Source organism: Heterocephalus glaber, unplaced genomic scaffold (genome assembly GCF_053883595.1).
Source record: "Heterocephalus glaber isolate CG9 unplaced genomic scaffold, H.glaber_assembly_v1.0 deba00001687, whole genome shotgun sequence".
Taxonomy (NCBI): Eukaryota; Metazoa; Chordata; class Mammalia; order Rodentia; family Bathyergidae; genus Heterocephalus; species Heterocephalus glaber.
Genome location: NW_028258412.1, coordinates 27,213,666 through 27,225,959, shown reverse-complemented (window position 1 = coordinate 27,225,959; position 12,294 = coordinate 27,213,666). Strand labels below are relative to the sequence as shown.

At 58.2% G+C, this 12,294-nt stretch overlaps 1 protein-coding gene across 1 annotated transcript; it reads left to right on the top strand.

Moving 5' to 3' along the window:
• The first annotated feature begins 1,142 nt into the window (after nucleotides 1-1,142).
• Nucleotides 1,143-11,268, top strand: LOC147822045 (uncharacterized). The gene is made up of 2 exons (XM_087198032.1): nucleotides 1,143-2,486; nucleotides 8,605-11,268. The coding sequence occupies exon 2, from the start codon at nucleotides 8,994-8,996 to the stop codon at nucleotides 9,996-9,998; it is 1,005 nt and encodes a 334-aa protein (XP_087054158.1). The 5' UTR covers nucleotides 1,143-2,486; nucleotides 8,605-8,993; the 3' UTR covers nucleotides 9,999-11,268.
• Nucleotides 11,269-12,294: the final 1,026 nt, after the last annotated feature.

Sequence of the window (12,294 nt, the reverse complement as noted above, 5' to 3'; positions counted from 1 at the left end):
ATGGGCGTCCCAGGCAGTGTCCAAGGTACCTGTGTGAGCACCGGGCCCTGACCTTCTGGTTCCCACAATGGCAATGAGCTAATTACTGCAGCCAGGGCATGGCCAGTGGAAAATACAAGATGCTTCTCCATTGGCCGTGGGATCCTTATGCTTACTCTGATTGGACTGGCTGAGCCATGTGATCATCCCTGCACCAATCGCAGAGCAGAGTACAGGGGCAACCCTGGACCAGGTAACCAGGTGACTGGGTTGATGACAAACCTTTCCTGGGGTCACCTCCTGAGTCCCCTGAACTTGGCCTAGATTCTTGGTCCCAGGCCTACCTGTTATAGGGAGTGTGTAAATGGAGACAACTCCTCTAGAACTTAGAAGAGGTTAACAAAGAGTAGAAGCATGGACATGGAGGCAGGCCTGCTGCAGAATCCTGGATCATATGGAAAGGAAAGTTTGCAGAATTGGGGAAATGCCAGTGAGAACTTGAAGGTCACAGTACCTTCCTTCTCCAGGCAGCCTCCGTGATGGCGGTGCACATTTGCCCATCCTTTCAGCACCCCGAGCTCCCCACGCCCCGGGTCTTTCCAAGTTTGCCCAGAGCACTAGGGAATCTGTCTTGTTATCTGGTGGCTGATTATCTGCATCATTTCCAGGGAGCACCATTCCCCTGCATGTGGACTGTCCAGACGCTCTCAGAGGTAATTTCATTAGCCACCTCGTTTCCAGAGCACATGGCTTTATTAAGAGTTTCCTCTTAGGAATTAAAATTTTCATGCTTGGTTTCTACCCAATGGCAAATTCATTGCAGAGTTTAGTTAAATTTATTTCAGTGCTTTGCGAGTTAATGGTGTGGGCACTTCTAACCAGCAAATGGATTTCTTTGACTTTACTTTTGATCACCTGGGAATTGTGAGTGGAATTCTGCTTGACCACTTTAACCTTTTCTTCTCCAAAGTGTGCACCACATGGAACAAGGGGTGGGGTGGGTCTGGCACAGCTTTTCTGCCTGGCTCCTGTCCAGTAAGCTTGCTACCTCAAGCCCACACATCCTCTCCGCTCTCAGGCTCCTGGAGATGAGCTCTGTCCTCACAGACACGACGGCCTGTCCTCCCAGGGTTTTGATCGTTTTGACTTGTCCAGAGAGGAAATTTAAGCTGTTCTTTCCTTCATTAGCATCAGCTCTTTGTCATTCAGCATTTGTTGAGAAGCTGGGCCTCACTGGGCTGTGCCCTGCTGCAGGCTCCCTCCTGCACTCGCAGCTGTGTAGACTCTGAAGCACAGCCCCAGCATCATTTCTCCTACTGCTCTTTTTCTTCCGAATTATTGTTTTAGAATGGTGCCTGTTTATGGAGTGCAGTGTGATAATCAGGTAGATGTGAGCAATGATCAGATCAGAGTGATGAGTGCCTCCCTTCGAGGTGTATCGAAAGGCCCTTCCAACTCCTCTCTCCTGCTCACATGGGCCCCAGGCCGGAGACTACATTATCCAGACGCCTTTGCGTCAAAGCTCTGGCCAATGGGATGTGAGCACTTCTGGCCCTTCCTGTACCTTTCTTTCCGGGGAATGGAGGTGGGGTCCCTGCCCCTGTGGAGAATGGCATTGGCCCGAGGCAGGCAGAGCAATGAGGGCGAAGGAAGCCTTGGGCCCCACTGGCTCAGACTCCTGTGAGAGGAAAGCACAACTCTGATCCTGCTTTGGCTCCAGCTTTTTTTCTGGCTTTATTTTTGCCCCCGGTAATGCAGCCAAACTGATACACTAGGATGCAGCCGGGCTGCACTGGCACGAGCCTTCCTCCAAAGGAATGAGTCACAAAGGAGTCAGTGAGGAGGCGCCTCCTTAGGAGGAGGGGCCGGGCGGACAGTCCGGGGCCGTCTGCAGACCCTGCCTTCCTCCCCACTGCTCCTGTTCCCTCCCTTCCCTTCTGGTCTCCCTTGCTTCCCAGAGAGCACAGCAGCCGTGTGGGTCTCACTCCCGGCCACACTCCCTACCGCGTCCCCTTGAGATAGAGAAAAACGAGGCCTGGCCCTTGCTCCCTGTGACCCGACCTGCACGTCACACTCCTCCCCCAGGATGGCCCGGGCCAGCTGCATCTCCCCACGCGCCGCCCCGCCGTTACTTTAGTGGCGGTCCTTCAACTCAGGCAGCACCACGCCCCTCCCTGCCTCCTCTGCTCTCTGAGGAGCAGCCGAAGTCGCCCCTGACAGAGCTAAGACTGGGGAGGGATCAGGCCCGCCGCCGATCTCCAAGTCTCCAAACCCCACTGAGCTGTGATTGCCCAAGCTGGGTCTCCTGGGGACTCCGGAAAGCAGCGGCAGTTACGACTTGGGCTCCACCGCTTCTGGGAAATGCAGAGGTGTCCGTCTAGCAGCCGAGTTTCCTGAAGTCCCACGGAACTCTCACCGTGACAGCTGAGGTGACTTAGAGGCCCCAGTACCGCTCCACGAGATATCTGCCTTGGCCACAGCAGGCCTGAAATGTGGAGCTGTCCCAGGTGAGGACTCCCCGTGGCCACTCCTGAGGACTCTGCGCTTGCAAATGGCCCTGGCCCTCTGTGCTTGCCATGAGAGTCACATGCACTGACACGTGAGCCGTGCCACAGGCCTTGCTCACACCCAGGGCCAGGGAGGAGGGCTCCCTCCATGCACAGCCCCATGCTGCGCACACCCTGTAGGCTGGGCTCCAGTGGTCCTGTGACTGGCTTATGAGCAGCATCTTGGGCTGTGTGGGCTGAGTGGGCTGCATTAATGTGAGCTGGTAACCAGGAGCTACTAGTCCTGAGGAATTCTGGGGCCAGCAGGATGGAGCAGCAGAGGGCAGCAGTGGTGATGGGTAGAGACTGGCAGACCTGCAGTGAGCTGTGGAGAGGGAGCAGGAGCTGCTGGAGGAGCTCAGGAAGGCTGTCTTGGTGACTTCGGAGGTGACAGGCACTCAGGAGTTGTCAAGAGCTGCAACACTTAGGGCTGAGAGCCATAACAGGGCTGCACTGTGTCAGTTCACGATTTCTATCCCAATTGAGCAAAAGAACCCTGGCTGGTCTCTGACACCCTCACAGGTGCCTCGCTGTCCCCACAAGGGCAGAGCCCACTCTGTGTTGCCTGTGGCTGTGTTCTCAGGGCCTGGAGGCTGTGAGCAGCCGTGGGTGATGACTAAAACACTGGCTGAATCCACGGGCATCTGGCATGCACAATGACAGGTGGGGAATTGCTGGGCCAGGGCAAGATGCCGAGTCCCTGGAACAGTCGAGGAGGGCAGTGTAGAAGAGAGGGTGCTCCCGGAAGGGGCATTCACCAGGTTGGCCAGGGGGACAGGCAGCAGGTTTGGAGGCTGTCTGAGGGCTTAGGCCCGGAGCAGGAGCCCAGTGGGGAGGGGGAGTAGACTCAGGAGGGCGCCTTCAGCAGGACTGGATCCACGCGGACAGAGTGGGTGGAGGCCAGGGGAGAGCCGATCTGCAGGTGGTGCAGGCTTTGCTGGCAGATAGGACATTTTCCAGATTCAGATGGCACCAGAGTCCATGCTGGGAGGACCCTCAGGGTGCACCAGACTGCGGCAGGGCTTGGAAGTGTTTGAACTGAATTCTAATGGTTAGAACTCCAGAGGTTTCTCCTCAAGTTCTGACTTCTAGGTTGCTGGTCTCTGACCCTGGCCATGCCAAGTGGCACCCCTTGGTCTTTGAGGATGCTTCCTTCTGCTCAGACCACCCCTCTCCTGTGTCCCAGGGCCACAGCAGGGGCATCGTGAGGATGCATCCACAAGCCAAGGAAACGAGGGTGCTCCTGATCTTGAGGAGGTGACTTTTACATAAGATGAGGTGACAGGCCAGAGGCTGAGTCCTAGCAGGACACAGCCCCTGGGTCTCCAGCAGGGGCCGAGGCCTGGGGACACCTCGACTGCAGCCCCGTGAGATCCACATCAGGCTTCCAACCCACAGAACACTGAGAAAATGCAGGTGCTGCTGGGCCTTGAAGGCCGGGTGACCTTGAGGCGGCTGCAGGCATCTTATACCCACACTTGCCTCTCTGCAGGCTGCTGCTCCTGAGGGTGCAGGTGTCAGGCAGAGCTGGCCCAGGGCTGGGACAGCATCAAAGGGAGAAGGTCAGAGAGCCTGCAGGGTCCTGAAGGCAGAGCAGGGGCTCAGCCCCAAGCCCCCAGCCCGAGCTGGGCCCGAGCTGGACCCGAGATGGACCCCCCACCAGTGGGGGGCGCTGCGTGCACAGTGCAGACCTGGCCTGGACCGCAGAGCAGCCTGGGCCTGAGAGAGGGGCCTTTCCTGGGGCTTTGCTTCCTGCTGAGATCGCGTGTGTGCTCTGTGGCCCCGACTGAAACGGTCGGGGAGGGGTTGTTGCTCCGTTCCCTGCAGGTCTGAGCCTCTGCGTTATTTATGGAGCAGTTGGGGACTCTCCCAGCCCCCTGTCTTCCCCGCTGTGCCAGGCTCAGGCTCCAGAGCGCCCTCTGCCCTGTGGGGCGACAGCTTCTCAGCGCCCGGCTCCAGTTCTCAGATGAGGCTGGCCGTGTCCACCTCTGCCCAGGACAAGCCCTCGCTGAGTGGACCGAGGACCCGGCCCCACCCTCCCTTCCTGGTGTCATGGTTACAGCTGGTCACGCTCTGCTGATCACCTCGTGTGTCAGAGCCTGGGCAGGGGGACACGGCGAGGTGGCGGACGAGATCACAGCCTCTCCCCAGGCACGCGATTTTGACTTCACCCCAACACTGCGAATTGGATTCTACAGTGGGTTGGATTTTTGGTCTCCCCCAAACTTGCATGTTGAAATCCTGGCCCCAAGTTGCTGGTGTCTGCTGAGGGCTGCCTCCTGCTTCTCCATGGTCTCTGGCTGTCCTCTCTAGTCCTTTGAAGGGGTGTGGCCTTTGGGAGGTGACTGGGTCAGTGGTGGGGCCCTCAGGCCGGGATTAGTGGCCTCATAACAGAGCTCCTTGCCCCCTCTGGCTGCCCACCATCTGTGGCCCAAGGGCCCGCCATGCTCGCTTCTGAGCTCGGACTTCAGCCTCCAAACTGAGAGGAATCGAGTTCTCACCCAGTCTTGGGCTTTTGCCAGAGTCTCCTGAATTAGGATGGATTCCCAGAAGCCCGCTCTGTGCTTCCGTGTGTGACACCTCTGCATGTCCTCTCATGAACACTTGGGCTCTCAGCCCTCCTCGGCAGAGAAGCGGCTCTGGGAGCAGCTCACCACGGCGAGCAGACAGCCGGGCGCTGGACACGGGTGACACGTGTGAGTGGGTGCGTCCCCTCCAGGACTCACTCAGTCCTGGGAGGCGAGTGTGCAGCGAAGCGCAGTCCTTGTGCACGGAGTCTGTGGGAGCAGCAGTCCTCTTGGGCAGGGACCCGGTGCCACCTCGGAGCGGGGCACATACTCAGCAGGTGGCCGGGCTGCCAGTGGCTGGACCTTGCCTTCCCAGCCCCCGGGGCTGCGGGAAATAATGTCTGTTGTTTACAAGTCACTCATTCCGCGGTGATTCATTGCGGCAGCACAGACAAGGGGTGCGGACAGACACCCGGACAGACACTGAGCGCTGGGAATCAGCTAAATTTGCTTTGTGTGTGACGATGTGAGAAAGAAGATGAAGGAGACGCAGAGAGGAATGATATCGGCTGGCTCAGAGCCTGAGGGAGCGCTAGGAGAGGCCGAGCAATCTCAGCCGCCCTCAGGAGCAAATTAAAACTCCTCTAGAGTGAGTGGGCTGCAGCCCAAGGGGCCGGGCCGGGAGGGCACAGGCGGAGCAGGCGCTCTGGCTAAAAGCTAACAGCCTGCAGGCACGAGAAGGTGAGATCCATGGCATCAGAAAATCAATTTTCATCTAAAAGAAAAACGAATGCAATGGCAGATGGAGGCCCAGCCATTCTGGAGCCTTTGCTTCACCATCAGGACGGAGGTAGAAAGAAATCCAGGCCTGTGCAGCCTGGAGAGGGATGGGGGTGTATGTTTGGTGTGAAGTATCGGAGCCTGGGGTCCTGGTAATGAAAGCCATGAGAAAGGTTGCACGGAAGCCTTTGAATTCAGGGCTTCACCACAAAAGCCGGGAAGGCTGTGTGGTGAATCCAGGCCGCTTCTGCCTCCTGACCACTGTGTGGCCAGCACCTCCGCGTGACAGGCCTTGTGCTGGGCCTGGTGGGTGGGCCCTCTCTTAGTGCTCACCTCACAGGGCAGCTCCTGTTCTCCTCCATGTCTCACCTCAGAGGAAACTGAGGCACCTGAGATCACAGAGGTGACAAAGACCACATGTCTAGTGAAGGGCAGAGCCAGGCTCCTGCCTGGGCCTTCAGACTTGGGCCTCTGACCCAGGCTGTGGCTGGGGAGTGATGACCCACGGCATGTGATGGCTGCAAAAGCTGGGCCTGCTGTGGGGCTCTGTCTCTCGAGGTTCAGGGTTAAATTCAGTTCCTTCAAATCAGTTTCCCCAGGATTGAAACAAGTCATGTTTCTTTGTTTTTGTTTTCTGTTCATTATCTGATGAAATAGATTCCTTTTCACAAGACCGCTTTGAGTGTGAAACTTCCACGTAAATACTGGGGTCCCCCAGAGAAATAAAGGAGGGAACACTGAGGCCCATGCTCAAGCCCTCCTCATGTGGGAGGCTGGGATCCTTGAAGAACCCTCTCTCTCTGCCTGCCCCCCGTCTTGACTACCGTTTGACTTTCAGCTCTCACTCACTCACCTCTCTCGTCTTGAGTGTATAATCTGAATTTCGTAGCTGTAGGAGGGTGGCAGGATCTCCCTGCGTATGAGATAGCTGGCAGATGTGCCCTTGATCGATCGACACACTGCTCCTGGTGCTCACGCTGACCACAGCCTGGCCGTGGTAGCAGGCAGGGCCAGCCCTGTCCAGTCCCAGGGCGTCTGCCCTTAGGGTTCCTAGCTGATCAGCTCATGCCTGGTCTCAGACCTGCTGGGACTGTTGTGTGTGTCGCTGAATTCAGATGTTTTCATATAGCACCATAAGCCACTGTGGCTGGAGGATAGAACGGGTTATTATTTCCATGAAGCCTGAATTGAAAGCAGTATTTAACATAGATACATTTTATCCTTGCATTCTTCTATTTAATAAAAATTTTCTTGGGTGCAATGTAGTAGAAGCAACTGCAGAGACCTTGGCAAAAACACCAGAGGGTTCTTTACTGAAACTTCAGGTTTAGTTGTTTAATTTTTTAAAAAATCCAGAACCCATAGCCGGGGATTTAGCTCAGTGGTTTCGCTGCCTGCTGCTCAAGCGCAAGGACCCAAGTTCGATCCCCGGTACCAAAAAAAAAATGAAAAAGAAATCCAGACCCCTAAAAGTGCACTCTGCATGCCACAAGGGCTATGGTGATGACAGGGCCGAGAGCTGACCTGGGGTGTGGGCCGAGCTCAGAGGGCCACTGTGACTGCATATTTCCACGCTGCGGGGAGAAATACTGCTTAAAGAGGTAGAGCTCTTATTTTTTCCGGATTTTCACTTTTCCCAACCCCTTTCATTTCAACAACCAACTGCAGAAATGTGTGCTCAGACACGAAGCTCGCAGACAGAAAGCGTGTGGGTCTTGTTTTTGCTTTGTAGCTCAAGCAGGAAAGGCAAACACAGCCTTCCTGCCGGGAACTGACATTCCCTGTTCTGCTCCCTCTGGATCCACCCTGCGTGACCGTCTATGCTCAGAGCTCCAGCCTTACCTTGCGCCCCGTCCCCAGTGTCCAACATCCCGTGCCTGATGTGAGCGTAAAACTACTTCCTATTCACCCAGCGATGCTGTGGCTCCTGGGTCTCTGTCCTGTGACCCCCAGGCCCCCGGGTGTTAGAGGATAAAGCAGGCAGGGTGGGAGCCGGGTGCAGAGCCCCTCAGAGTGGAGTGCGGCCCGCTCTGGCCTCCCTGTCCACCCACGCCTCTTCCTTCCCTTCCCGCCCACAGCCCACTCGCCCGAGGGTCCAGCACTCCGGATGCCCCGCCCCACGGCTGCCCTCTGCCCTCCGTCCTCCTCCAGGCCACAGCTGAGTGCGAGGCCCCTGTGGCTTGGAACCAGGCCGTCTTTACTGGGAAGGGCAGGTGTGCTCTGTGAACGTCCCTGCCCCTACCGGCCACCGTGCGGTGCGGGAGCCAGTTCCTCTCCGTGACCCTGCTTGGCAGGAGCCTCTGGGGAGACTGAACACGGGCAGGACCGTGCTGTGTGTGTGAAGCACGGGGCAGCGGCTTCATCACCTCGGGACCCCGCTCCCCCTCTTCTTCCGGGCCTGGCTGTGAATGCGGGTTCTGCCCGTGCGGCTCCTTGCAGCGCGCTGAGTTCCCGGCCCTTGGTTAGTGAGCATCCCCCTCCTGTCTGACTCACGCTGCTTTGCTCCAGCCCTGCCCGCGGCTGCTAGGCTGCGCCTGGACAGTGATAACTTTCTTCTGCAGATATTCTTATTAGCAGTCGGTAATTATGTAGCATTGCACCAGCCCATCATTTCCGGCACTCACGGTGACTTACCGCGTCTCGGCTTGCTTCTCACCCGAGGTCGTTCTTCTTTGTGTGCACCTGGGCATTCTCGCAGTGCGGGCTCCTGGACCTGATCTATCTCTGCATCGTCCCGTCTCCGTCTCCCTCCGGGTCCATCCTTTCCAACTCTCTCTCTCTCTCTCTCCCAGCTTTGAAACGAGCCCTGCAGGTCCCGCTGGGCACTGCCCAGTTCCCCACCGCACTCTCTGCAGCGCCGGCAGACCTGCTCCTCCCGGGCTGCACCGACAGGGACCTGCATGAAAGGTGACCCCGGGAGGACGGCGGGGGACCCAGCTCCTCAGCCACTGTGGCCCCACCTCTGCCACTGCCTTTGGGCGGAGTGAGGGGTCCGGCCAGCACTTGGGGTGGGGATGAGAGCCCATGGGTGGTCCCTGGTCCCTGGCTGTTGTTACCCCAGGAGGCAACCCTGGGGGAAGCGGGGACCTTCCCCTGCCATGTGCTCAGACAAGCTGGGCCTCCTGGGCTGCAGTGTGGTAGACACTTAGCCGTGATTTACAGCTAGTAGTAACGCAGCGTCATGCTGTGGACGGCAGGGCCTGCAGTGCGGAAGTGCAGCTTTTACTGGAAGCCCCTGAGAAGGACAGATGGCCTCCTTGACTCCCCCAACAGGGACACATGCTATGGACTCACAGCAGGGACTGTGTCGGGACAGCTTTATGCCCAGAGCAGGCACATCTGGACTCCGCCCCGAAGAAGGGCTGGACTGGGCCGGGACTGGGCTGCGGGTGGGTCCGACCCTGACCTGCAGGAGGTGTCTGGTCTCTGGGAGCAGCACAGAGCTCAGGGGCCAGGCCCGAGGTGCAGGGCTGTGGCCTTCGGAGGAGCAGATGCCACGCTCCGTGGTGTCCTGGTCCCCATGGGAGGGGCTAGCGCGGTGGCCGCAGGGCCCAACTGTGTCCTGTGGGAAGCAGCCGAGGGACAGTGGTGCTCAGCTCCTCAGCCGTGGCCTCTGCCCAGTGCTCGCCCTGACCGGGACCTGGAGAGAGATGCAGTTTTCAACACTGGATTTGTGACTGGGGCTTCTGTCATCCATGTCCAGGGTGTCCCGGGCCTTTCCATCCTGCTGCCCGTGAGTCTGAGCAGAAACCCCCTTGGGACCTCACCCCCCCACCAGGCCGGGCCTGACCCTTCTGGGCCAGAAGCTGCCGCACACCGGGCCCAGGCCAGGGACTCTGGCCCGAGTGTTGGGGAGCAAGGGGAGAGCAGTGTGCAGTTCCTCCGCTGTGCCCTGCCCTGCCTTTTTGGCCCTGCAGCAGCGCACCCCCTGCACCTCCCCGCAGGCTCTGTGCCGAGCGGCAGCTGCTGGGTTGGGGTCCATGACACCTGCTGCCACCACCTGTGTGGGCGGGGAGGGGAGCCAGCTCTCTGCCCAGCCCAGCCAGGGAAGCCGCCCAGCTGTGGGGGCGGACTGAGCAGGCCCACCCCCGCCCCAGCAGGTGAGCAGCCAGATGTCACTGTACACAGGCTCAGGCAAGCCGAGGTTCCTCCTTTAGTTCCTGCAGTCCAGTCCATTCTACCTTGAGCCAGTGTTACCAGTGATGCAAAAATGCACAATCAATTCCAGAGAAACTCAGATGAGACCAGAGTGATATGCTGGGAGGGGCATGCCCGGATCTCTGCCAAGAAGAAATCCCAAGGGGCTGAGCCCTGAGAGCCAGCAGGGCCAGCCTCGGCCAGCAGGAGGTGCTGCTCCTTTCCGCCAAGCCCCAGGACTGGACCGGCCCAGGCCCTGTCCTGGCTGGGAGACGAGTTGATGATTTGTGCTGGACTCGGGGACCACAAGGCCTTGTCCTTGCACCATGGAAACCCTCTCAGTCTCCTACTCCTGTGCCCCTCCTTGGCAGGCAGCAAAGGTGTCTGGGGAACCTTCCAGAGCCCCTTGCAGCCCGAGGATGGATCAGACAGCCAAGGAGTGTGGTCACAGGGTCAGTAGGCACAGGGCCCTGGGTGAGGTCCCAGCAGGATGCACAGAGCGAGAACCTGAAACCAGGAGGCTAAGCATGGGGGGTTCAGCAGACACCACAGGCACGTCCGTGTCCCCGCGTCTGTGGGCTGCTAAGTAAGGTTGGCAGGCGGCCTACTGCTGTTTGTACCGCGGTCCCATTCCTCTGAAAATCTACGCGTAGTACTCGTGTGCCCTTTTGTAGAAAGAGCTGAGGCATGCTAAGGACTCAGTCCCGACTGTTCACAGCAATTTGTCTCCGGTAATAGGAGGTTTTACTGTTTAATGTTCGTCTTCTCAGCCTGTCAGTATCCCCGAGTGCCTTTCCTGCTGTGGATTTGAGTAATGGATCTGCATTACTTACGCCACTAAACAGATAGGAAGCTTTTAAAAGCTGGCTTTGTTCCCTGGCTGGTGCCTTCCTGGGCTCATCCCTCAGCGAGGCTAGATGGCCCGGGTGTCCCTGTCTTTGTGACAGGCAGGCAGCTTACCTCTCTCCAGACAGCAGAGCCCAAGAACAAGCCGCTCAGGGGCAGGGAAGTTGAAAACCAGACCCAGGACACCAGAGGTGCGGACATGGCAGTGCGCTGTCACGCACAAGCTGGGAGGCACCAGGAGAGAAGGAAGCCCTGGACAAAGACGCTGGATGATTTATGGTTTGTGTATGCCTTTGGAATAAATTAATTACCTTTTTAAGAAAGGCCTCCTTCTGGGAGAACTGTGTTTCAAAGTGTCTGATGTGGACTGAAATTTGAGCAGATGGGTTCCTGATCACTGTGGGGAGGGGCCGAGCTGCAGGCTGGGCTGGAGCCACAGCCTTGGGAGCCCCAGCCCAAAGCGGATACCCCAAGCAGAGCAGCCGAGGTGACAGCCGCGTAGCAGATCCTCTCTACAGTGAGGGCTCGGGTTCCCAGAGAGCAGCAGCCTGACAGAAATAAGGAGAGCGATCTAGGCGGAGTGTGTGAGACCTAATTCAATGATCCATTCTCACTCCTTGTAGGGGAATCCGGTTTAGGCCAGGCTTGGAGAGAAGCCTTTCCAGGATAATTCAACGATCCTCTTCCTTGGCCGTGGTACCTGCCGGCTCCGTGGAGAATGCCTGCTCTGCTATGCACCTCTGTTAGCAGGGCAGCCAGGAAGCTTGGCCGCCTGACCCCTCTTCTCCCATGCAGGGCTGGGGTGGCAGGAACGGGCTCCAGGGAGCACGGCCGTCCTGGCCCTCCGCGCCCACGGGCACCTCCACCACACCTTGACCTCGCGTGGTCCCTGCACAGAGCACAGGGGAGATCGCAGACCTGTGGAGCCTGATTCCCACCGGAAGACGGTGCCCGCTGCCGAGTTTCCACACAGGCCGTAGTTACAGCTCCGTGTGCAGAGCAGGAACGAATGGTCGCAGCCCACCCCGATCGCTTTGAATCCCCTCCGATTTCATTTCCTTCTGAAATGACGGGTGCATTGGGCAGGGCTGCTGGTGGCCTCCTGGCACCAGGGGATGAGATGGGAGCCCCGAGAGTGGCCAGGGGGAGCAGCGGGGATGGCTCCTCTGGTCCTCACTGTTTCATTGGTGGACGCTGGCCTGGGGTGTAGGAAGGCGTGCGGTAGCCCAGCACCTGCTCCAGCATGGATTCAGTGTAGGCCAGGGTCCCAAAGCACGAGGAAATTCAGCTCAGAGAGTGAACACACTGGGCCTCACCAAGGGGCTGCTGGGGTGCGTGAGGGAAGAGCCCCAACTGGAAAAGCCAGCGCCCCAGTTTTCCAAGGACACAGGAATCAATGCCAGTGCCATGGCAGCACCACGGCAGGCCATTAGGCAGAACAAGATTACAGGGGATCTTAACCGGATAATCGAACAATTAGATTACAGAGGGCTTGTCTG